Consider the following 24,263-nt stretch of genomic DNA (forward strand, 5'->3'; position numbering starts at 1 on the left):
TTCCTGATTAACCGCCTGCCCCTTTTATTCAAGAAGAAAGCGGCGAATCTATCTAGAGTCGTCTTGCATCTCATTCATTTCCATGATTTGATATGCGACCAATTGCCGCGACTCTAATCACAGCCGTATGCGCTGTCATTCACATTTGAAAAATAAAGGCAACGCCAAATAGGAGGACGGGATCTATGTATATACCAAAGACGCCATGCCATGACTGTATCTAAATGGGTGAGATGCAATTGATAACGGATGTGCGATTCAATGGTGGAGATCAAGCCCAGACGCGATAAGGCACGAAGTCACGAATTCCCCATGCCTCCTCCCATAGGACTCGGGCGCGATGAGAACAGAAGGACATTGGTCCGTGCAATCTGCCTCATCCATGTGTCAACACTAGATGACATACAAGCAGGAAACGCAACAACATCACGAGCTGTCTGCGCCTCTAGGGACGAACCTGTTTCTAACTCACCTATAGCAGTGCCTGCTATGTTGCACCTGGCCTCTCGTCCGACCTGAAAACTCTCAGTGACGCACGTGTCCACTTCGCATCGCTATATCACCACCTGCTATCGCTCACACAGTAATACTACTCCGTCAGCCATGCCTCGTGCCAAGGTCCCGGTCCATCAGAGGCAACGGGCCTTGGAGGCTTGTAAGGTCTGTCGAGAGGCAAAGAAGCGCTGCTCCGGCACTACCCCATGCACACACTGTCTTCGCAGGGGGCTCGGAAATTCGTGCTTCATATCGCATCTCCCTCGTGCGCACAGGCGTTCGGTGGCATTGGCCCAAGAGCAAGCTTCTCAAAGCGCTACCCCTGCCGCTATTGCTCGGCGGGTCCCACAATCATCATCATCGATGGGCGACATCAGTCCGGTGGCCGACACGACCTGGGCTTCCGGGGGAGCCACGGGGTTCCGGCCTGTATCGCCGTCTGAATCTCGCAATAGGGAGTCGACGGCGTCAGATTCGGATGTTGCTCCGCCAGATGAGGGTTCTGGGGGGGAGTATCCTTCAGCTAAGCCGCCGTCACGGATGCTTCTAAATCTGCGTGGTGAACGAGGTTCGTCTGCCTCTCATTCGGCCCAGGGCGCAAAGCTGATGAGTCGGGAAGCAGTCTACATTGGCCGAGGTAGCTCTCTGTCCTTCCTTCAGCTGGTCAGGACAATTGTCTCGGACCATATCGGGCCCTCGCAGTTCTCGCGAAATGGAAGAAACGACACTATGCTCGAAAAGGAGTCGCCAGAGCTGCGCGTGAGTGCGCCTAGTATAAGCAACATCAGTCCGGAGGCACGGCAGCAATCTGCAGAGTGCTTTTACAGCGCGGTAAGCTTATTTGATGCCCATCTGCTGAAAACTCTCTCGTAACACCCGATATATATTACCCAGACGGGCGGCCTGATCGATGTATTTCTCCCTGGGGAGCTGGAGGCGCTTCTCGAGTCTCCAGACTGCTTGAGCTGCTCAAACCTCGCTTTGGTAGATCTGGTTGTGGCGATAGGTCTCCAGTGCGAACCCTCACCAGACACTCACGATCGAGAGCTGGCCTACTTCCGCGAGGCGCAGTCCCAGGCTTTCTCTGGGATGCTCGAGGACCCTGATATCGACATGGTCAGGTTATTTCTCATCATGTCGTTCTACCTGCTTGGCGAGTGTCGACGCAACACGGCATTCTTGTACCTGGGGATCTCAGCCAGAGCCGCTGTCGCCCTGGGGCTACACTGCAGGGAGACCTACACAAATATATGTAGCCCAAAACATCAGCTGAGGTGGGATATCATGTGCCTCCTGAGCAGAAAGATTTTCGAACTCACTCCTTCCAACAGGCTGCGAGTATGGATGAGCTTGCGGGTGCTGGATATTGTGGTGAACTCAATATTGGGTCGGCCCATTGCCACCGCCGGTATGCACTCCGATCTGCAACCGCTGATCGAGGACGTCTTGTCCGAGTCGAAAGATGGAGGGTTCATATGCCTAGGTGCTTCCTACGGCGTAGTATCTATCATGAACGAGATTGTTCACAGAATCTACGATAGGAAAGACGTCACAATCGGAGCTGTCGAGGCCCTTCTCCGACGTCTCAACCATTGGAGAGAGGACCTCCCCGACTCTCTCCTCACAGCACCTTCTTCAGACACGGAATCATCGTCGGGGAAGGAATCCATTGGAAGGGTTCACGTGTCGTGCATATATTACTTCGCCGTCACTCTCGTCACCAGACCAATATTGGTGTCGACCCTTACCCAACAGGCTGCAAGCGGTCTTGTGCACCGTCAATTAGCGTCAGCCTGTCTTGACGCTGCAATGTTCATGGTGCAGACGTGCACTGGTGCCCGGGACTCCAGCCTTCTGCAGGCAAACATGTGTATCCTCAAGTGAGTCATCTCGATACGATTCGATCCATCATCCATCAGGCTCCTGCTTACATCCGCCGTTATCCTCCAGGGCCACCATATTTCTAGCTGGTCTAGTGCTCGGGTTTGAGGTGTTTGCCAAAGCCGCTGTCGACTTCGGAATTGGGTCAGCCTTCTATGAAGCCCGTGACCTTTTGGGATGCCTCGGTGTCAAGAGTCCGCAGGCCGCTCTCTACCACGACATCTTGACGTCCCTCGCCAGTGATATAAACCGATACCACCAGCGTTCCTCATTCAACGGTGGAAGAAGTACGTATGTACACAAACTTTTTCAGTTCAGCTCACGGAAAGATGGTACCGGGGGAAATGCAGTGGGAACTAGCAGTCCATGGCAGAGTGGCGGCGGAGGTAAAGACGACGAGATATCTGTACCACTGACAGACGATAGTCATAGAGTTATCATGGATGATGTTATGGCTGGTTGGTCTCAAGGGCAGGATGCGCCTGGGGCATCTAGTGAGATCCTCCTCGACTGGGATAGTCTCGATATTTCCCAATGGGAGAATTTCGCATACCCCCCTTGACATTGCAGGTTGGGAAATACCAGTTGAAAGGGTAAACCATCTACAGTTATCCACTACAATAATGATAGAAAGAAAGATTACGAATGCTGTTGTGTCCTAAATCCTGCATCTGCAACCTCGTACAGCAATGAACATCGTACGTCATGCTTACTTTGGATATAACCGCTTACTGAGAGTCCAAACAGATTCCAAGAATTCTGTAATACAACATTCCCATATACGGCGGGTTCCCATATATGGCGGGTAGTGCACCGGTGTGTACACATGTCCCTGGGCGGATACATTCCCGCCCTTACCCGACAGAAGTTCCCCGGCCTCTACTTGTGGCGAGTTACTTTTTATTGATAAGAACTCGGTGAGACCAAAATTTGAGTATGATGTTGCTACTCAAAGTAACAAGTTGAAGGGAATGCATCTGGGATATATAATCCTCATCTCCTCCTCCGAAACATGGATTTGTTGTAGGGAATTAAGCTATCCTCACTAACATCCACCTGCACCACCCGCACCAAAACCTGCTCTCTGTTTCACCACAGACATTACTTTCTTTCCCTCTCTGTTCTTCTTCTTGCTATCCCCTTTCAAACGTCAAGAGCTTAAGACATACTTCAGCAGGAGATGGCACCTCTAGAGCTCACGGGCTGGCGTAAGCTCAATGTCGGCGTCGTTGGTGGTGGTATCGGTGGCATGTCCATTGCCATTTCCATGCGTCGCGCGGGACACGACGTGACCATCTACGAACGGTCCGACTATGCAGGTGAAGTCGGAGCTTCAGTATCCTGCGCAGCGAACGGGACGCGCTGGCTACACGAGTGGAGGGTCGATGTGGAAAAGGGAGATCCCGTGGTTCTGCGCAAGCTGATCAATCGCGACTGGTACACCGGCGAGCCGGTCAGTGTATACAACCTTGACGATTACGAGAAGAAGTGGGGATACGTATACAACATGTTCCACAGACAATACATGCATGCCATGCTCAAGGACTCGGCTTTAGGTGGGGAGGGAAAGGGCGCTCCGGCTAAGGTGCTTGTCAACCACAAGGTACATACACGCACAGAAGAGTATCCTCCTCATCACGTAAACAGATACTAACAAGGACGGACGCCAGTGCTCGGGTATTGACCTTAAAACAAGCACCATTCACTTCAGTAATGGGACGGCAGTCCAGCATGATGTCATTATCGGTGCGGACGGTATCGGCTCCGTTGTCCGGGGTGAGATCGGAATCCACCCCGCCAAGAGGCCATCGGATCAGAGTTGTCTGCACTGCAACGTCACGACCGAGGACGCCGTCCGTCTAGGTCTGGTCAACTACTCGGAGGACGTTGCACTTGAATACTGGGGAGGTCAAGAAGGCAAATGGGACAAGATTGTACTGTCGCCTTGCAACGGCGGCAAGCTCCTGTCGTACTACTGCTTCTTCCCGCGCGAGCAGGCCGACTACTCGTCCCAGTCATGGGGCGCCGAGGGTCGGCCCCTCGAGGAGCTACTACGACCTTACCCCAAGCTTGACCGCCAGGTGTTTAAGCACCTGTCCATCGGTAGGGAGATTCAGCCTTGGCGCTTGTGGGTGCACGACCCGTACCCTTACATGCACAAGGGGAAGACGTGCCTCCTCGGCGACGCCGGTCACCCCATGATGCCTCACCAGAGTCAGGGTGCTTGCATGGCAATAGAGGATGCTGCTGCGCTGGGGATCCTCTTCTCAGAGGGATATTTTGACGGTGACGTCGCTGGAGCTCTGGAAATATATACCCAGACTCGCTTGCCTAGGGTTACAAAGGTTCAGGCTGCCGCTGCCAGGGCTGCGTACAATATCAACGAGCGTATGGGTAAGTCTTGTTGTACTTCGGTCTCTAGGAAAGAGCATATCCATTGATTATCAATCTCAGGCTTTTCCGAAAACAAAGACACCCCTACATACAATGTCGAGGATAAGGGCAAGGTCCTGACGATCGAGGAGATGAACGCGTGAGCATTGCAACTGAACTTGGCATACGGATGGTGAGAGGCTAACAGCATATGGTATCGTTTAGATACGATCTTTACAAGGATATAGAGCAGAGACTGTGTACAAAGAATGGTGTCCCCTACAGGGACAAGTATATGACCGGTCTACCGATCGGTCTAAAGCTGCCCAATGGCATCATCATAGGTGCCGAGCCCGAGGTTGAAAGCGCACATCTTTAGCTTTACTGCCATTCTTCCCTCGCTACTCTTGTCTATCTTGGACCTACTTTTAGTCTTGTTACATAACGAACATGTCTAAGTTTATCTCACGGCACACGCTCTTGACTCATGCGTCGCCAATCGACTGGCCATACAGCCGCGGCATGGATGAGCGTTGGATCTCATATTTTCGACTTTTACGGACCTGTTCGAGATGTTAACGGCTATGCCACTTTATCAGGCATGCTTCTTAGTTGAGTAAGTATAAGACACCGAAGGCCTGATGTTGGATGCACGTTATGATGTCAGCTTTTCACGGATCCATTACTGAACGGCTTCTTGATTGACTTCACGATATCCACAGCATGCGAGATGAAGAGAGAGGTAATGGGAAATGATGGAGCTAAAATTACAGCCCTAGTTCGGATATAAGGCTCAGTAACATGCTTCTATAAGTAATATATACCCGCATTGCCGGAAAAGGATGAAACTGATAATGATCACCCCTTGACCAACGAAGCTGTGTGATACCGATTGTGCCTGGATCCGTTACGGCTCGCCAATGTCTTCGTTCCTATTTTAGACATGTCAGCGAACAATGCCTATAAGCCTGTGCTCAGAGCACTTTTGCCGTGGGGCTCGTACCAAGAAGCCGGGTTTTCAGCGATGAATTTCTTCATCAACGCCTCGCAGTCGGCACTCTTAACGTTGATGACCTCGATGCCCTTGGACTTCAGGTGATCTTCGCCACCGACAAAGGTGTTGTTCTCGCCCATAACAACTCGCTTCACCTTGTACAAGATGCAGGCGCCAGTACACATGTCGCAAGGCGAAAGGGTTGTGTACATGGTTGAGCCCTCGTATGCTGATGCTGGAAGCCTGCCAGCATTCTCAAGTGCGGATATCTCGCCCTGCATATTGCCCATGTCTTCATCAATATTACTCGTCCTAATCATCAATAAGCATTCTTCGGTTATTCTCCCTAAACTCACGTGAAGCGTGGCGCTATTCTTTTGAATCCTCATGTTACGACCCCGGCCTAAAATCTTGCCATCCTTGGACACGATGCAAGCGCCGACTAAGCATCATCTATTAGCCCAAACAAGCAAGCAAAACAAATGAAAATAGCGACCGCATAAACGACAATGGCACTCATACTCGGAATGCCGCCTTCTTCATAACCCTTCTTGGCCTCTTCAAGAGCAGCAACGAAGCCGGGATCGTTTTCCGACATGACGCAGCTGAGAGCAAGTTAGATAGAGATGAGGATAAAAAATGACGCGATCTTGGATGAGACCGGACAGGAAAGGAAGATTCTGACAGGAAGCGAAAAAAAAGCAGCGGCAGCGAAGAAGGTTAATAGGTATCGTGCGTCTTAGTGAGTAGTTAATCCGGGCTCTCAATGAACTGCACACTCAATAAACCGTTGTTATGATGTTGTATTCAATGACCATCACTGTCTAGGTGGGAGATGCGACCTGAAGGAAAGAGGGATCGCATCCGCCCTTCGGCAGTTATCTATGGTGGAACCTGATTGTGTCCACAGACATGTTACATAACATGTATGATAACGCGCGACAGCGTTTAACTCGAAGGACTGAAGTTTAGATTGGGCATTTGTCGTAGCGGTAACAGTAGGGCTGAAGATTGGTACGATTTTCATTGAGAGCATTTCCGGGTAAGGCTGCCAAGTAATACGGGCGCACTTAGCTCTGTATTGCTGTGACTGTACGATTGCTGATCTGTATGTGCATGTTATTCTTGTGCGTCTAGGCTCCGCTGGTAACTCCTGACACAAATGCACGCGTGATGCTCATACAAATAGGTCTTGAACTGGAGTCTGATATTTGTTATTCAGGAGAAAGAGAGAGAAGCTATCTACATGTACAGGTTATCTAGGAGACAATGGTCATTTCGGTGCTCCCTTGATGGAAGTTACAAGTTACATGGCTCACAGAAATGTCAGAAAGCTACAAGAAGATAATACCAAAAAAAGAGGGCAAGAGTGCAAATGGACCCTAATAAAAAGGTTCTTTGAAATCGTAGATGAATACAAGGCCGCACAGCTACTCAAGAGTCGGTATTGACGGCACACAGACAAGCCAGCCTTATCACAATCTAACGATTTCGAGGCTCTTCGTGACATTCCTAGTATATAGCAAGTCAATTTGGACCTCCCTACTATTGTTGTTGCGATACACTCGTTTCTTTTTCTCTCGTGATGATAACTGTAGATGTATTCCAAAGGTGGGTGTTCTGACTCATACGCCAGATGCTTGATAGAGTCGTGGATCCGCGTCAGCCCGCCGACAGCAGCCAGCAGTTTGTCAAGTCACTTCCCCCCCAAAGAAGTCGCCGCCCTCCTCTCCAATATGGGAGCATTTGGAGATGCCAGCAAGGATATCGTGCCACACCGTCTTCCGCCCTGAGTGAGACGAGTTCCTGGCCATTCTGGGCTGGCTAGTTGGCGAGCCTATCGGCAACATTGAAAGTGAGGACCTTGGCCCGCTGACCTGTCCGTTGGCCCCCTTAACACACGTGCGAGGGCTGCTCCCACTTAGACTCAATCAGAGACCTTACTGGGAACGAACAAACCAAACATTGGAAGGTGCCAGTGGCAGACGGAGGCTTCTGGATGGAATTGCAGGTGCCATCAATTTCGATTATTAGACCTTTGCTAAGCCATGATAACACGCGGTAGCATCAGGAAACTATAGCACATCTTCCTGGTTATGCTTACTCAACCGATAGCCTCACCTACTGACAACATGCCCATTCGGTCTGCTCTCCTGAAAGACTCCCTGGAGAAGTTGTGGGTATTAGGCGGAGACCTAGCCACCCATGGGGAACATGAATAGTGGCAGGATTCCTCGATCTTTGGCTTCCCTCAAATCCTGGACAACGAGATCAAAAGTTGGCTGATATATGTACACCATGTCCCAGATGCACGAGTTGCGCTGGATGAGCTGGACCTTGTATTCCGGGTAACGATCCGTCGTGGCCATGACCAGGATGAACCAGGTGTCCGTTTCAATGCCGTCAGAGATTCGTACCCACTGCCCGTGAGGAGTCCAGGAACCATTGAGTTTCTTAGGTTCCAGGGAGTCGATATAGTCGTCAAGACACTGTTGCATGTTTCGGCATTTTAGCATCGTTGATACCTAATGTAGCTAGCGTCGTCAAGAAGAAGAAGGCTCACCCTTGGCCTCGGCATATCTGATGACTATGAGAGACAGAGGCGGTTTCTGGCGAATGATATGTTGAGATAGTGTGTGTTCTATCAGCCTCTTGGAAGGGCGTTGAATGTTTCTATCCTGAAACTGGGGTTTCGTTCTATAGAGAAGGAAAATTCCAATGAGCTCTCTCGAGATGAACGAATTGGAGGGAAAACAGACGCTTATAAGTCTTTGAGACTTAGCCCTGTTCATTTACTGGATACCTGTTCTTGCAGTCAGTCATTACACGTTGAGTCTCGAGACCGTAGATTCACTGATCCAAACGCTAGCCAGTTGAAAAGGGTCCAAGTGAATGGCAACGAAAGCCACAGGTTTCTAAAGAGGTGTATATGCTTCATGGTTACTGTGCATGATTCCAGCTGTGAATAGATGCAACACTGACTATCAAGTAATTGATCATTGGACCTTTTTCAGTACGGTGAATCGGAAAATCCAATGTAGGTCCTACGATTATATTGTCCATTCAATGTTGGCACGTTCCATCGCTACTGGTTGTAGTGAATAAAGGGATTGGGATCAGATCGTGATCTTTCCTATAGGACTTCCCTCACCAGCTGTCTTTGCTCCCATTGCCGAGACACCTGGTGATAACGTAACGTTCCGCAGAGTGACTGATATAATACAAGCCTAGTCCCATAGCCTCGTTAGATTGATGATGTTCATCATGGGTGGCCGTGACTTTTTGAAGAGAGCACCCCCATGTGCCTGCCACTCCTCCTTGTCATAGATTACTTCTACGGCTTCTACCATGGCATCTTGATTGACGTGGTTCACAGATCCCAATTTTGATGAAATGTCAGAGTACGAGCGGTCTCTCAAGGGCCTGCAACGGGCGCCGGAGGGGATGGCTTCTCGATCTTGATGGCCGTATGTCAGTAGTCGGCACGTTCCATGGTTTCTTGTAAATTGATATCACTTGTTCTCTTTAATTATACTGGTCGTGCCCACGGTGAGCCGTAGTGAGAGCGGAGGATCTCATATCTCGCGAGAGCTTCGGAGAATCTATAAAATAACACGTCTAATACTCTGATATCGACTAATTATGTATGTATCTACCTATATATTACCAATGGCATCACTCCTATGCTCACAAGTACTCCTCCATCTCCTTGACCCAAGCACTCACCTGCCTCGCCACGCTCACAGTTGACTCTGTTTTTTCGTTGTTAGTGCATCGCATCAACTGAACAGAGCAACAGACATGATGAAAGACAATATACTCACTCTCCCTGGTACAGAAAGCATGGGGAAGTTCCCCCGTCTCATCGACCAGAACCGTCGCTTTACCATTCTTCTCCTTCACAATCGCATCCCTAGCATGGTCGGCAACCCAGTGATCCTCCTTCCCGTAGAACAGAAAGAATCTGTTTCCCTTCCCACCTCCCAGGGCATCCCACAGCTTGTCCTCCCAAACGTCTTCGCATATTCCCTCGAGCTCCGAACGCCCGAGGTATATCGTCTCCCGCAGGCCATGTGGGCTCTTGATCCACCGGGCTGCTGTGAGTGCAGCCTTCTCCGTGAAGCCCATGAACCGCCGTACGAGGCCCGCAATCATGTCCTCTCTGAGGGGTCTCAGCACCGCACCAACAACCCAGTATACATTGTCCACTATCGCTGCGGGGCATACGCCCAGCACCGCCGTCGCCTTCTTCCCGCTCGGCGACAGGGCAATGTGCGTCAGCGTGGGGAAGAGCAGCACACCGTGACGGAGGGTGAGGTGCGGCTCCTTCAGCTCGTGCTTTGCGTGCCGTGAAAACACCTCGACGGTTATGTAGGCGCCGACCGAGTGTCCTGCCATGATGACGGTGTCGTAGGGCGCCCCGTTGGCCCTTCGCCGCTCTGCCACGTCAGAGTACACCGCCTCGACCTGCTCTTCTAGGTCGTACGGCTCAAAGGGCCCCGTTCCGGAAAATCCGAACAGGTCCCGCCCGTAGACGTCGTACGCTGTCGTTGAAGTCTCTGAGCCGCTCACGAGGGAGCTCACACATTGCAGGAAATCGTCGTAGAAGTCAATCAGGCCGGGGTTTCCACATACAAAGTAGATGAGGGCGTGGTACGTCGCCTTGGTAGACGTCTGCTCCGGTGCCGGAAGAAAGATTGCCGAATGAGACGTCATTGTGCTTAATGCTCGGTTGGTGAGCTCTCTGTGATGATGGAAGTGGTGATGCTCGGAGTGAGTCGGGTACCTGCGGGGTGCGCCACGTTTCGCGTCTACGTTGTAGGGTACCACGATTAACGGCCAACTTCTCCGTCGTATAGGACTCCTATTGAGTTCATAGCTACGCTACAGGCCGCAATTGGCAGTAACAAGTAATAAGGGGAAAGAAATACAAGTAGATAATTACCACAAATATACGCAGGGATAGAAAGGAATATCCAGAGTATTATGCCACCTGGAACCTCTTCTGTACCTCCACCAACCCCACCTGTCTCTTGGTCACGGCCGCCCACGACGGCATAAACTGTTTCAATTCGTGCAATGCAGGTATCGTGATAGCCTCGTTGGCATCGCTCCACTTGCACGCTACAGTCACATCAAAGGGTTCATTCAAAGCATCCGCAGATGTCCATGTTTCAACAGGATCGGACCAGGCGCGCAGCTGGTCCAGGGTCTCCTCCTCGTCATCCAGGAACCACGAAGTAACCCCGCCAGCAGGGGCGGAAGGCGGCTTCAAGTCGAGCGTGATATTCCAAGCGCCATCCCATGACCTGCGCCACAGATCAATTGTCTTGAAACCATTCCTGGGAATGTCGCCAAGTCTTGAATCTCTTCGCGCGCCGCCCTCGACGAAGAAGCTGTAGACCGGGCGGGAAAAATTCAGCACACAAGTCCTCGTCTCCAGGGCTTTGAGGGAGAGAATAATGACACCCCCATCCTCAGACTTTGATGTGCCCAAGCTGATAAGCTCGTCCAGCTTTTTCCCTTCGACAAGATTGGGTGACAGCGACGATGCATCGTAGTCACACATGGAGATTCTAGCTCTGATGCCCGACTCGGCTACACACTTGACATCCTGGCCGGCAGCAGAGGGAAGAGAGGAGATGATGGGGCGGACAAAGGTCTCTATACCCGACAGACGCACGACATCGGTCCCCTCGTCAATGTTGACGATCTGCTGAAAGTAGAATTTGAAGCGACTCTCCATGCAAAAGGGGAACACGGTAAGGTTGTATACTAGAGTACCGACAAACACGACAAACAGGAACACTGGGATATGATGTGTCACCCTGTGCAAGAATGGTGTCAACGGAAGCAGGAGGATAATGGATATGACGGCGATGGTTTGTAGAGGAGTCTGCGTGTTGCCGCCGTCCGTGCCCGTCATCTGCAGTGCCGACATGGCGACCAGTCCCAGGTTACCGAGCATGATGACGGGAATAGGGGCCACGAGAAGAAACTGAATGATCCAGGTCCACCGTGGTAGAGAGCCAGACCATAGCTGCTCGCGCCCGAAGGGCTCTGTGGCCAATGTGGTAGTGGTAGTCCGGGCGGATGCTTCGGAAGCAACCGATTGCCTGTAGGTACTCCCAAACGTAGTGAGTGTAGCGAATTGTTGGTTTCTCCCTCGGGACGTGCGCTCTCCAACTCTGAGTGGGGTCGTCTCGGTGGGCGTGGCTTCCTCTTCGCCGCCGGTCTCATGGCCATCGTCGTTGTCTTCGGCAGTGTCATTGTGATCATATTCTTCTGCTTCTGGTTCAAGTGTCGGCTCGGGCACGATATCAATGCCCTGAACCTGTCGGACAAACTCGTGTTTCTTGGGAAGAGTGGACAGCTCGAGCAGGGAAATGACTAGCGAAGTGAACACGGCCGTATGAAAAAAAGCCATGGGGTATAGAGAGCCGACCTTCCATCGGTCCTCGGCGATAGAGGCCAAAACCTGCAAGACCCAGCCGGTGATGAAGAGCCAGAAAAGGGAAAAGGCACGGTGAAGAGCGCTGGGACGCATGAGGCTTGCGCCCCGCACAATAAGCCAAAAGACAAAGTAGAAAAGTGATAGAGTCATAGCCCAGACAGTGTACGGGCTGCTGTAAATGATGAAGGGGTTAATCTTAGCCAGGAGGAGAGCGGAGACAACAGTCAAGCCGGCCGCGAAAACAAAGGCTATAGGGAAGCGGAAGAAGCCCCGCCAGCCTCCAATCTTGACAGGAGCATCGCTAGTCTCAGACTGGCTCTTGATATCTCTCGAAAATATGTAGTACTTGCCAGCGCGGGACAAGAGGTATGATATGAGGACCAGGATCAGCGGTGTGGTCACCAGAAGCGTAAGAGACCAGGCAAAGAGCCCTTTGAGCGGCAGGGTTCCCCAAGCGGAACCGTACAAATCGAACCAGACGCCCCTGGTAGGTTTCCCGTTCTGAACCTTGGATACGTCACCATCGCCACGGTGACCGGTAAACAACTTTCCAGTAGTCTTGGACAACTCCCTGGTAGATGCCAGGGCGGCAGAGAGCATGTGCCAGACACTGTCAGCCGAGGTGAAGCGTGTGTCATCCTGGTCGGTGTGGTAGCGGGCGCGAGGCGCATAAAAGGCAATGTCCATGCCGCGCTGGCCGAGGACGTCCTTGAATACGGAGTAGTCGGTTCCGCTGCTGATTACACCCTGCTCAAAGGCGTCGGCGGCGACGATACTACCAAAAGGGTAGGGGCTGCGAGCGTAGGCCTTGGCAATCTCGAGATCGGTTGCGCGGAAGAGGATAGCGCGGCCGCCAGCACCAGCGCCCTCGAGGTTGACGAATGTGTGGGGGAATCGTGATATGGGGTGCTGGCTGAATGCGTTAGCGCCCAGGAGTCCATCTTCTTCCGCATTGTTGAAGAGCAGCACGATGCCGTTCGTAGGCTGGTTTCCATCTTGAATAAAGTAGCTGAGGAGCTGCAGAATGGTGACGCAGCCGACGCCATCGTCGGTCGCACCGAATCCAGTTGACACCCTGCATTTACTTGGTTAATATATCCTCATGATACGCCAAAATGCAAGAAGACGTACGAGTCAAAATGGCAATTAACCAAAACACCAGCGGCGCCATGAACTGCCACACTACTAACGTCGTTCCACCAGTCGCCGTCAGGATCCTCAGTTCCGCGAATATACACGTAGAAGTTGTTTCCCTCGAAGTACGTGCCGCCCACGGGAGTCCACCTGGACAGTTCCGATAGGCGGGTAAAGTTGGACACCTGGTCGTCAAACAGGGTTATCAGACTAGAGTCGCTGCTTCGCTTCTCCAGGCCGCTGCTGCATGGTCCTCCTGTTAGTCATCGGTCATTGGCATATGCAAACAAAAGGTTCAAGTACATACGAGCCGACAACGTCATACGTAGCATTGTTTCTGTTCAGGATCTCCTTTGAGCGTTCAATTAAGTATGCGCGCACGCCATCGTTGGCTCGGCTGTTGTACGGGTGGTAGTGCGTGGTTATGTTCTGCAAGTCGAGCCATGCCTCGGTGATATTAACTCCGCTCGGGAGCGAGGCATCGCTGGGGGCCGAGGGGACAATCTCATGGACGACGACAAGCGATATTATGATGGCGAGGTACACGGTTGTCGTCCACAGCGTCACCTGCGCGGGCCCGAAGGTGAATAGGTTGCTGAGCTTCATGTCGGGCGAGTAGGCCCCGGCGGGAGCCCCTGGTACATTCGTGGGTGAGAGACGATAGAGAGAAATACGATATGATGATAAGACTAGCCCAGAAAGATGTTGTGAGATGGATTGCTGATAACGGCGACGAATGCCCCTTCAGAAAAGAGAACGTTTTCTGGAAGATGAAAAAGGCAAGTGAGATGGAGAGAGAGCTCCGGGCAACGGAGCGGGAATTAGTGAGTCGCGGTCACGCGCTAGAAATGGCGACTAAGAGATGGGCGTCGACCTGCTACTGTCTCTGATTTTGAAACAAAAATTGTTGCTTTTCGATTTAATATTCCACGTGTAGGTTACGGATGGACTGGGTTAACAAGATATGAGAAAAAAAGGAAAGCAAAGTTATAGAACCAATCGACGGTCGTAACGCCGTTGGCAATCTCGCAGTGCTCAGTATTACGTAGATAGCCCCTCCATCATCGTCATGAGATATCCTCCACAAACAGCCAGATGCTTTTACTATGCATTCAAACATTCCTAGTCCATCACGATATCATGTACATGACCTACACAGCGTGCTTTCAACTGGGCAGTCTGTCGCAAAGATCCTAAATGTAGTCTCGATTCTTCCTAGTAGATATTACACGCCATCAGTGAGCACAGCCCATCAATAAGCTCCACACTCTCTCCGTTTCTGCGATTTTCGTTTCTTATAGAAATGTCAGGGTAGTAAATAAAAGCATACAGTGGCATAGTGACGAATAAAGAAAGGTTATCCGCGCCGTCTGCTGTAGCTACTACGCCATGGTTAGATATCTCCCGTCCCAAGAGAGCCATAATCAAAACCCTCGACTTATCCTCCTCTTTTTCTGTTAAAGAATAACATTGATAAGTTAGGTCAAAAGCACTGGACACATGACAGCAGCTAGTCAGTCTAGTTCCCGGGGGGCGGGGGGGGAGGAGGCTGATCACTCGGCGGAGGTGGCGGGGGTTGGTCTCCCGGAGGGGGAGGGGGAGCATCACCAGACGGCGGCGGCGGGGGCGGAGGAGCGGCAGCTCCTGAGTACTGTTGGATCAGCGCATTAATGCCATTCTGGTCGAGACCGGGGGGTGCCGACAGTCCAGCACCAGCAGGCTGACCCAGACCCGGAGGCGCGCCCATGCCAGGAGCGCTGTAGCCACCGTATCCAGCGTAGCCGGGGTATCCGGCTTGCGCGCCGGGAGCCTGCTGCTGCTGCTGCTGTGTATGCTGTTGCCAGGGCGGCGCCGCGCCCGTCGGAGCACCGTAGCCTTGTTGCTGCTGGTTGTAGTAGTTATTGTAGCTGTCATGCTGCTGCTGCTGGCCACCACCGTAGCCGCCGTCATGGCCACGGTCATGGTTACGGTCACGGTTGCGGTCACGAGCCCACGGTGCCGGTCCACCACTTCCTCCCCCACTGGCTCCATCATGGTGCGAGTCGTTGTTGCGCGACCTCCAGGGCGCAGGTCCACCCGTGGGACCACGCTGCCATGGCTTGGCGGTCTCGCCGCCAGCACCACCAGAGCCAGGGCCACTGGGGGTGCCGCCATTGTTGTACGAGTCGGGTGCCGCTTCGATTGCGGCGGGCGCGCCGCCACCGAGTTCCTGCATGAGTTGCTGCGTGGGATGTTAGCGTCAGTGTCAAAAGACTGGGGGGCGTGAAAAACATACCTCCATTTCACGGTCAACAGCGTCGCCACCGCCGACCCTGGGGGCGGCACGGCCGTCGTTGCGCCAGCTTGCGCCCTTCTGTCGGTCCGGACAATCGCGCGCCATGTGGCCCGCGTTACCGCAGACACGACAGATGATGCTAGCCGTGAAGTTCTGGCGCTCGGGGCAGTCATACTTGCGGTGGCCAATCTTTCCACAGTTTTGGCAAGCCTGGTTCTCGTCGTCTCGAAGGGTACCGTTGAGGGCGGCGAGCTCACGAAGCTGATTTCTCTTGAGCTCGTTCTGTCCCTCCGGGATAGAGGCGGCCTGTTTCGCAACATTGATTAGTATTCTGGTGTGTGGAGGGGGATTGTGGTAGAGCTTACAGTCTCGATCACATTATGAATCAGCTGCTTAGCCTTGTTAATCTTGTCTTCACTCTCAGCCATGATGAGACAGTGAAGGTCTTCTTCCTGGTTGCTGGAGTGAGCAGCGTCAGAGCGACCTTTTCCTTCTTTGACTGAGCCCTTGCCGCGAATAGCGATCTTGGCACCAGAGTCATTTTCCATCTTCTTGAGCGTGTTTCCACGGGGTCCGATAAGTAAGCCAACTTTGAGAGGGGGGAGAAAAGCTACGTGTTAGTATAAACGCCGAGAAAAGGGGGGTATAAGTATAGATTAGAAGAGAGCAGTCGCCCAATCCGAGGATAGAAGCCAGCCTCCTCAAAACATGGGCTGTAATGGGGCCTGATCAGACTCCTGGACTTGGGTACAACAAAGGGGCAGGAAACAGTAACGGTAAGGAGTTGGTTAGGGTCAGGGTTAGCAATCATACTGAAGTTAATCTCCGGATAGTCATTAACAGGCACGTAGACCTTCTCCTGAGTCTTTGTCGGCCTGCGGTAATCCTGGGGAGGGTGGTAGTTGGGAATCGTCTTCATAGCCTTTTCGATGAGCTTGTGGCGCTCATCCTCCAGGCGCTTCCTGTATCGGTACTCGCGGGTGTTGACACGTCGACCGTGGTTATCGTATTGGGGAGCCGGCGATGGCGACCTATTCAACCGTCAAGGGTCAGCATATACCATCGACACTAAGGCTTGGAAGGGGAAGGAACATACCTGTCACCATCTGCTGGGACCACGTCGTCGATGCGCAGCTTCTGGCTAATCTCCTCGATACGAAGATGCAGAGTGTACGCCTCAAGCTGCTCACTGGTCATAGACGACATGATGGCCGTGGGCAGGCCCATCAGTCCAGCAGCCTTGTTCTCGGTCGCATCGCCCCAGCGGTTGCGTTTCTTGCGACGGCGAGGGCCATCAGCTTCCGTCCTTGGTTCGGGATCGCGACCGCGCTTGAGCTCCCTGTCGGGCGTCTCCTCAGGCTCCTCTTCGCCATCACCGCCGAAGCGGCGCTTGCCAAGGGGGATGTTGTTGGACCCAGTGATGCCTTGATTCCTCCAAGACATTTTTTCGGTGTTGTGTGTTTGTTTACGATGAGAACGTCAGAGGAAGGATTTGTGCTCTAGAAGCGAAACATTGTGAATGGAATTGCGCCACGCGTGGAAGTGCGGACTATCGTTGTTCCGGGTCACGTGGGTCTCTGGGAGCGGACCTGCTCTGCGCATACTAGTACTACTACCAACCCATTAACATTCAATTGTCATCTTGTAGTTGTTGCTGTTTTTTTGGGTAAGTTTCATTTTACTTTTCCATACTTTTTTTCCGTTAAAATGTATCGGGGTAGCTATTCAAGGTCACGAGTAGACATATGGCAATATCACGCACGACCTTAGTAATAATACTTCAGCAAAGATATAGGGAACCAATTTTAAACGTCTATAGCGCAGAAATATTGAGAGAGAAAAACATTGAGCGGCAACAAATTCCCTACAGACGGTACCTGAAGCCGATGGTATTCCAATCCGTGACGTCCTCGTAGTCCTCCGGGCGAAGCTGAACGTTACTGACCATGGCACCGACGTCCCTGCCATCAACATCACCCAGTTTGCCGCCAGCCACGACGCCAGCAGCACCAGCACTGCCATCGAGTCCCTCAGCCAGGGAGCGTCGTTTGTTCGTCCACTGGAGATAGAATCGTAGGCACAGGGCTAGGGTGATGGCGAGGGCGTAGCAAATCATAATTGTCTGGAAGGCAGTCTGGTAGGTGGGCGCTTCGCTGTCAAGGAAGAACTGGGGGCCAGCAATGTTACCGGCGCAGTAGGCGATGAAGAGCATGGCCGTCATGGTCATCTTCTTGGTCACGCCACGATAGTTTGCCTGAACGAGGGACATGTTAAGGGGCATGGCAGCAGGTCCCGTAGACAGGAGGAAGTAGGCGAAGAGCTGAACGCCGCGCGAGACGTGGTCGCGCGAGTAGATGATAGCAGACCCAATGACGCAGGGAAGAACGACAGCCACGAGAAGCAGAATATTGAGGGTGCGGTAGCGGCCCGCCAGCCAGCCCGTGCCGGCGATGACGGACGCTGTCAACACCGAGTAGGGAATGTTAATGAGTGTCGACTCGAGGCTGGAGAATCCAAATGACTTGATAACGATGCTACTGAAGCTGCCTGTGCCGCCGTTAGGGATCTGCGTCGCCAACTCGATCAGCAGGATGAGCCACGACTTGGGATCCATCAGACACTCCTTGACCTGATCGAACTTCCACTTAGTGTTTTCAGTGCTGCCAGTTCCTGCCACGACGACGCGGTCGGCCGCGAAGCGCCTCTCGTCGGCGTTGAGAAACCGCGCCTTGGAGATGGAATCTGGCAGCAGCAGAAAGATGGGTATGGACCATAGGAAGGTCAGGCACCCCAGGATGATGTACATCCACTGCCACGGGTGCACGTCATCGGAGATATGGCCCAGGCCAAACGCCAGTAGACTGGCCACCAGCCCGCCCACTGAATTACCCGCGAACCACATGCCCAGCCGCGTCGGCATCTCGTCGCGTGTGTACCACGTCGACGTGAGAAACATGAACCCGGGGGTGATGGTGGCCTCGGCGACGCCCAGCAGGAATCGCACTGTCATCAGCCCGCCAAAGTTCTTGCACGCTGCCGTCACAGCCACCACGGTTCCCCAGAACAGCGTGTTGACCGTAAGGTACTTGGCTGTTGGAAGGTGGGCAATCAACACCGTAGTTGGGTACTCCCATGCCAGGTAACCAAAGTAGAATATGCTGCTGACCCAGCTGTACTGCTGACCCTTGAGATTCTATTATTCTGGCTTAGCATACACCTCTGTGGAAACTTAAATGTGTAATTTAGACTTACGTTGTCTTCTCGCAGGCCAAACACAGCTGCGCTGCTGAGAATAGTCTTGTCCATGAAGTTGAACATGTACGTCACAAACAGCAAGGGAATGATTGTGCGGTCGATCTTGCGAAGGACGCGTTTGGCCATGCCGGCAGCATCACCGGACTCGGCAGCAAGTTCTGTTGCTGCCGATCCATGATGCTGGACATCCGATTCTTCTTGCCCGGTGCTGCCCATGGTGTCAATGGCGTATCCCAGCAGCGGCTCAGTCTCGAGCTGCGCTTGTCGACTGTGACGGTCTGAAGTAGGCCGAGGAGCTGAGCCCGACGAAGACATAGCCAACTACCCGCACATAGGTATTTTTATACTAACCCAATGACAGACCATGCGGAGAATCTTGGTGATAAGCGGCCACACGCTGCTGTCCCGCCAGGCCTTATCTTGACGATACACTGCACAATTTAGCCGATGTCGGTTCTCGGACTTCAAACATCCATATTAGGAGTCTATCTTGCCGATCGAGTTGTAATTTGAAATTTCCACACGCGTTTTTAATCAGCTTGCCGACGATAACGGCCAGTTCCGATGAAGATGCAACGGGAGATTTTGGATAAGAGGTGCAAGGTCTGTGTTCCATCTGGAGGAGGCTGGAGAGTCTGGTGTTCCATTATGTGGGTCCGCTTCGACCTTCCTGCAAGCTGGAGATAACGTCAATTCAACGCCTTTTCTTCCCCTTTAGATAGTTGCCTATTTTATTTCCTTTTACGGTGGATTCTTTTAGATGCCGAAATTTCTAAGTGCCAAGACGAACGTTGTCAATAGCCAAGTGGTCTTCGTCCCATGGTCTCCCCGAAAATCGAGGCCCAGCATCAATACTATCAAGGTCATCCATCCTCTCTTTTCCTCTCTGTATTCCAGATTCATCTTCTTTCAGAAAATTTCAAAGGGTGGTAATCGCGTCATGGAAGACATCGCAGTATCCCCCTTCATAGCCTCCCTCCCAAAGGTAGAGCTCCACATTCACATCGAAGGCACTCTTCGCCCAATCCTCCGATGGACCCTCGCCCAGCGCAACGGAATCCCCCTCCGCTTTAAGGACATGGAATACAAAACATATGATGAGCTCTTGGCCTCCTACATGGTGACATATAACCACCGTCCCGAAATGGGTGGCAGGAAAGACGTCCCGACATTTCTAGAGGCCTACTTCTCTGGGTGCGAAGTTCTCCTTCACGAAGATGATTTCTACGACCTGGCGATGGACTATCTCTCGCGGTGCGCCGAGATGAATGTCCGGTATACGGAACCGTTCTTTGACATCCAGGCACATACACGACGGGGGGTATCGGCTGAGGCCGTACTGAATGGCTATCTGCGTGCGCAGAGGGACGGAGCGACCCGGTATGGTGTTCGGTCTAACTGGATCTTCTGCTTCTTGCGCGACGAGCCAGTGGAAGAAGGAGAAGAAGCGTACCGCACTGCCCTTCCGTGGTCGACCGCATGGGGTGGACGAGGACTGTTTCACGCCGTTGGATTGGCAAGCAACGCGTACGAGCGGCCACCTATACTATTCAAAAATGCGTTTGATCAGGCCAGGGCAGATGGACTACATGTCACGACGCACTGCGATTTTGGCCAAAAGGATACACATGAGCATGTGCGCCAGGCCATATTCGACATCGGCATTGAGCGCATCGATCACGGCCTGGATGTTCTCGATCGCGACGAGCTGGTCCAGGGTCTGGTAGAGAAGGGCATCGGTCTTACGCTGTGTCCACATGCGTACCACCGGCGCACGGCTACAGAGGTGCTCTTTCCTAAGCTGAGACAGCTTATTGACCGGGGCGTCAAGTTCTGCATTAACAGCGATGATCCGGTTTACATGCATAATGTGTGGATTGATGGCAACATGGAGAAGGCATATCACTATGGCGGTCTGTCCAAGGCTGAAATGGTTCAGCTGGTGAGAAATGCTGTCGATATGTGCTGGGCGGACGACGAGATAAAGCAGGGTATATACACAGAGCTTGATACATTTGACAGAGTATTATAAACTTGGCTAAACTTATACAAGATGACAAGATACATGTCTCCGCCTTGTTTGTACAGCCGTCTCAGTCTGCTATAGACTAGTATCAAGACTGACCTGTATCGCCTGGTGCTCCTCGCTCAGGCGGTGTCCCCTTGACCACAAACCTGCCACGAACCCAGCAGCGGAGAAGCATGCATGTGTACTATGATTAGCAAATTAGTGTCAGTCAGAGGTTCCGGTATAAAAAGACGTTGGCCTTACTAGGATTCATATGGACTGCAAAGACTCGTAGATAGTAAAAGGCCTCCTTAACAATCACCTGTCCATCTGCACTAAACGTTCTGACAAGCTCGACATTGGCACTAGCACTAGTTCCGCGTAAAAGGCTCGCCGTCTGCGGACTAAGATACTCGATTAACAGGACAGCCTCTCTCATCCATTTCATTCATAAAGACGACATCTACAACGACTATGAATACAACCGTTGGTATGTTTCAAACGAACCCCGTGGCAGCGGTGGCCGTAAAAGCATCACGTACCGGCGCGGCTGTCTGAATATCCAGCAGGGGTGGCTCGGATTTCATGCTAGATCTGGCACCACCGAATACGGCCAATTTGGCCCAGTGGACGTCGAGGCCAATGTCGATGTGAGGCCCGATGCCCAGTGTTATTACACGTAGGCCACAGTACTGACTGCTTGCTACCTCCTCGACCACTGGATGTGAGTGCCCATCATAGTTGCAGACGGAGACGATGATACGACAAAGGGGAGCATGTATACGCCTGACATCACGGGGGTAGCCAGAAGCACAGCCAGAAGCACAGCCTGAGGGTACAGTGGCAGATAGTAAGTCACGCCCATAAGGGAGAAGGCGTTGAGGAAGCAGGCGGAGTATGCAGCGGCAGACGGGGGTGTCTTGAATCGATGCATGGGTACGACGGGGTGCCGGGCCAGCTTCAACTCGTTGAGATAAAGAGGGCACCGCCAACTAGGCCAAACACGAGCAGGCATACGACAGTGGCCGAGCCTCACGTTTCATGGACTCCGTTGAAGTAAAGAACTGTAAGCAAGGTGAGGATGCTACAGACGATGAGAAGATTTCATGTCCAATCAACAGCAGCAAGGCTAACGAGGAGGCCTGTTCTCGGATTTGGGAGCTTCAAGGTAAAAATAAGGAGAGGGAAAACAGCGCCAGTTACGGGAACTGATACATACAACTTGGTAGTCAGTCGAACATTCCCGTAGGAGATAATCAGGCTTTCGGCGTATCCAGAAACACCATCGCCAGCTTCCATGGCCGTCATGTCAGTCATGTATATTGAAATAAAATTAGCTTTGCCAGTAAACACCCCAACTAGGTAGTAAAGACTCCGTCTGTGACAGAACCGACTCCATCAGCCAATGCCCATACAAAAGACGCGAGGCCAAAGCACAACCCGCGGTCCCTCTGAGAGAAGACATCGCTGATGTAGATGTTCACAACAATCTGCCAAAGGCGCACATGAGGCTTCTGCAAAGACAATAGCATTGGTCCCCATGAGAATTCGCTTGCGGCCCCAGATGTCGGATATCTTACCCCACAAGGACGTGCTGGCCATCGTGACGATGGTAATGCCCAGGACTGAGGTGGAATGGAGGCTGTCGAGATTTTCTTGCTACGGTTCTAGCGCGACAGTGTTCTAGCAGGACAGTGCTCGTTGCGGTTGGAGCATAATAAATGCTCGGTTACGGGCTCCACGGTCAAGAATCACGAGAAAGAAGGCTTCGCGATTTGTCTGTTGGTTGTTATTGTTGTTTTTCTTCATTCGAGATGTCGTATCTCGAGACATCTACAGCACCCCAGAGCATTTATAACTTCAATATGCAATATACTGATGCTAAGTGGAACAAAATCCCACCCAATGCGATTGGCTCAGTCGAAGTTGTGGCACCCAAGTTGCTTGACTAAGCAGCCAAGGGCTGCTGCCACACACACAACCGTAAATAGCCTCATAGATTTCATTTCTTCCTTTTGAATTGAACAAGCAACTAGACACACACATATCGAACTAGGACGTATACGTAGGTAGAGACCACTGTATTTGCGTCTACGGGTCATCGTATGTTGTCGCCCGCTAGAAGCACAAAGCCTGCGATATAGGGTAGACACGCTCTAGTTGGGTTATAATACGACGTAGAGAAATAGCACGAATGTAGAGTAGAGTGATGTTACTATCACTACTACATAGTGATCAAGTTATGTGATATAGGGCAGCAGTAGCCATGATGGGCACGAGGTCGTCGGACCGCCAAGCGGCGGCAAGACGAGTCGGGAAAGAGGGGCTGTGAGGACAGATGTAGAGGGACAGATACCGACCCCATCAATTCATTACCTCGAACAGAGAGAAAGAGAGTGAAAGAGAGATGTACTAGGATCAAGTATTACCAATACTGTGATTATGCCTTGGATTTGGCTGCTGTGTACATCTCCGTACCTGTAGGGCGTGGAATTGGAATGCGTGAGACGCATTCGTTCCCAAGGTACTCCCGTTCCCTTGATGGAAACATGTACTGGTAGCGGGGTGATGAAGCAACACCACGTTTTTTTGTCGACCCTGATGAGACATTTGACTCTCAACACTACAGAAAGACGAAAGAGATTCAGGTCAGGAAAGTGCACAATACTAGTAATACTAGACTTCAAGCATAAAACTCAAGTGAGGGGAAAATGTACGATACTGGTACGAGTGAACTGCAGAGCATACCAACGAGAACCGATACGGGTACATATACGTGTATGTATATGTGAAATACTGAGATACATGGTCGCATGTACGCCGTACTGGCTGTCAATGCCATCGATGGCGCCACGGCTGTACGAATATAATGGGACCATGGGGACAGTAACATCCTTCTCCCCCTCTTCTCGGGCTTCTGGGGGGGGGGGGGATAAGTGGGCCTTCTCTGGGGTTTGAGTAGATGTACTGCCCGGCGCCGGGTATTGCTGACTGTGCTTATACGTCTCTGCCTGTACGAGTAAGAGTAAGTATGAATATACTAGTACTACGGAGTACTAGTCCATAGTAACCTGTAAGTATTTACTTGGTAGCGGCTGTGCAAAAAATGTGATGAACAGTAATACAGGCTGGGTAGGTGATCTTGAGTTGAGCATGACGGTAATAACATGGATTCGTTAATGGTAGTTATTGCCATCGATGACGACGGCCCAGCTTCTCTCACCCTTACCCTCTTTCTCTTTCTCTTCTAAGGATGTTGTGGCAGTACATAATCCATTTCTTCCGTGTATTCCGGGCGGCAGGGACGGAAGAAGCCTGGACAACGCCACTTTGGCTGGGCGGCATGAGTGCTGGACATTCATTCGTATTTGCAGACGCACGCGCACACAGGATG

The 24,263-nt window shown here is 51.9% G+C and overlaps 10 protein-coding genes across 10 annotated transcripts; 3 read left to right on the forward strand and 7 right to left on the reverse strand.

Moving 5' to 3' along the window:
* Positions 1–603: 603 nt before the first annotated feature.
* On the forward strand, positions 604–2,938 carry GMORB2_1759 (GAL4; the record flags this gene model as incomplete). Its single annotated transcript, XM_035463740.1, has 3 exons — positions 604–1,326; positions 1,390–2,375; positions 2,446–2,938. The coding sequence occupies 3 exons, from the start codon at positions 604–606 to the stop codon at positions 2,936–2,938; spliced, it is 2,202 nt and encodes a 733-aa protein (XP_035320571.1).
* A 615-nt stretch (positions 2,939–3,553) lies between these two features.
* On the forward strand, positions 3,554–5,128 carry GMORB2_1760 (salicylate hydroxylase; the record flags this gene model as incomplete). The annotated part of the gene is made up of 4 exons (XM_035463741.1): positions 3,554–3,979; positions 4,035–4,770; positions 4,831–4,909; positions 4,975–5,128. Coding segments are annotated over 4 exons (1,395 nt in total), but the record flags the coding sequence as incomplete, so codon positions are not given.
* Positions 5,129–5,656: 528 nt separating this feature from the next.
* On the reverse strand, positions 5,657–6,024 carry GMORB2_1761 (cytosine/creatinine deaminase; the record flags this gene model as incomplete). Its single annotated transcript, XM_035463742.1, has 2 exons — positions 5,657–5,681; positions 5,753–6,024. The coding sequence occupies 2 exons, from the start codon at positions 6,022–6,024 to the stop codon at positions 5,657–5,659; spliced, it is 297 nt and encodes a 98-aa protein (XP_035320573.1).
* A 3,406-nt stretch (positions 6,025–9,430) lies between these two features.
* GMORB2_1762 (Uncharacterized conserved protein (DUF2305)) lies at positions 9,431–10,459 on the reverse strand (the record flags this gene model as incomplete). The annotated part of the gene is made up of 2 exons (XM_035463743.1): positions 9,431–9,495; positions 9,568–10,459. The coding sequence occupies 2 exons, from the start codon at positions 10,457–10,459 to the stop codon at positions 9,431–9,433; spliced, it is 957 nt and encodes a 318-aa protein (XP_035320574.1).
* Positions 10,460–10,727: 268 nt separating this feature from the next.
* On the reverse strand, positions 10,728–13,937 carry GMORB2_1763 (Peptidase family M28; the record flags this gene model as incomplete). The annotated part of the gene is made up of 3 exons (XM_035463744.1): positions 10,728–13,272; positions 13,329–13,571; positions 13,639–13,937. The coding sequence occupies 3 exons, from the start codon at positions 13,935–13,937 to the stop codon at positions 10,728–10,730; spliced, it is 3,087 nt and encodes a 1,028-aa protein (XP_035320575.1).
* An 872-nt stretch (positions 13,938–14,809) lies between these two features.
* On the reverse strand, positions 14,810–17,049 carry GMORB2_1764 (splicing factor 1; the record flags this gene model as incomplete). The annotated part of the gene is made up of 6 exons (XM_035463745.1): positions 14,810–14,823; positions 14,940–15,552; positions 15,607–15,912; positions 15,972–16,195; positions 16,342–16,637; positions 16,703–17,049. The coding sequence occupies 6 exons, from the start codon at positions 17,047–17,049 to the stop codon at positions 14,810–14,812; spliced, it is 1,800 nt and encodes a 599-aa protein (XP_035320576.1).
* A 421-nt stretch (positions 17,050–17,470) lies between these two features.
* Positions 17,471–19,176, reverse strand: GMORB2_1765 (Major Facilitator Superfamily; the record flags this gene model as incomplete). Its single annotated transcript, XM_035463746.1, has 2 exons — positions 17,471–18,799; positions 18,859–19,176. The coding sequence occupies 2 exons, from the start codon at positions 19,174–19,176 to the stop codon at positions 17,471–17,473; spliced, it is 1,647 nt and encodes a 548-aa protein (XP_035320577.1).
* Positions 19,177–19,801: 625 nt separating this feature from the next.
* On the forward strand, positions 19,802–20,893 carry GMORB2_1766 (adenosine deaminase; the record flags this gene model as incomplete). Its single annotated transcript, XM_035463747.1, has 1 exon — positions 19,802–20,893. One exon carries the CDS (start codon positions 19,802–19,804, stop codon positions 20,891–20,893), a length of 1,092 nt encoding a protein of 363 aa, XP_035320578.1.
* A 473-nt stretch (positions 20,894–21,366) lies between these two features.
* GMORB2_1767 (MFS drug transporter) lies at positions 21,367–22,177 on the reverse strand (the record flags this gene model as incomplete). The annotated part of the gene is given in 4 exon segments (XM_035463748.1): positions 21,367–21,655; positions 21,661–21,861; positions 21,887–22,030; positions 22,089–22,177. Coding segments are annotated over 4 exon segments (723 nt in total).
* Positions 22,178–22,227: 50 nt separating this feature from the next.
* Positions 22,228–22,471, reverse strand: GMORB2_1768 (MFS drug transporter; the record flags this gene model as incomplete). The annotated part of the gene is given in 2 exon segments (XM_035463749.1): positions 22,228–22,383; positions 22,394–22,471. The coding sequence occupies 2 exon segments, from the start codon at positions 22,469–22,471 to the stop codon at positions 22,228–22,230; spliced, it is 234 nt and encodes a 77-aa protein (XP_035320580.1).
* Positions 22,472–24,263: the final 1,792 nt, after the last annotated feature.

The sequence above is a fragment of the Geosmithia morbida genome (genome assembly GCF_012550715.1).
Source record: "Geosmithia morbida isolate 1262 chromosome Unknown scaffold_10, whole genome shotgun sequence".
Classification (NCBI taxonomy): domain Eukaryota; kingdom Fungi; phylum Ascomycota; class Sordariomycetes; order Hypocreales; family Bionectriaceae; genus Geosmithia; species Geosmithia morbida.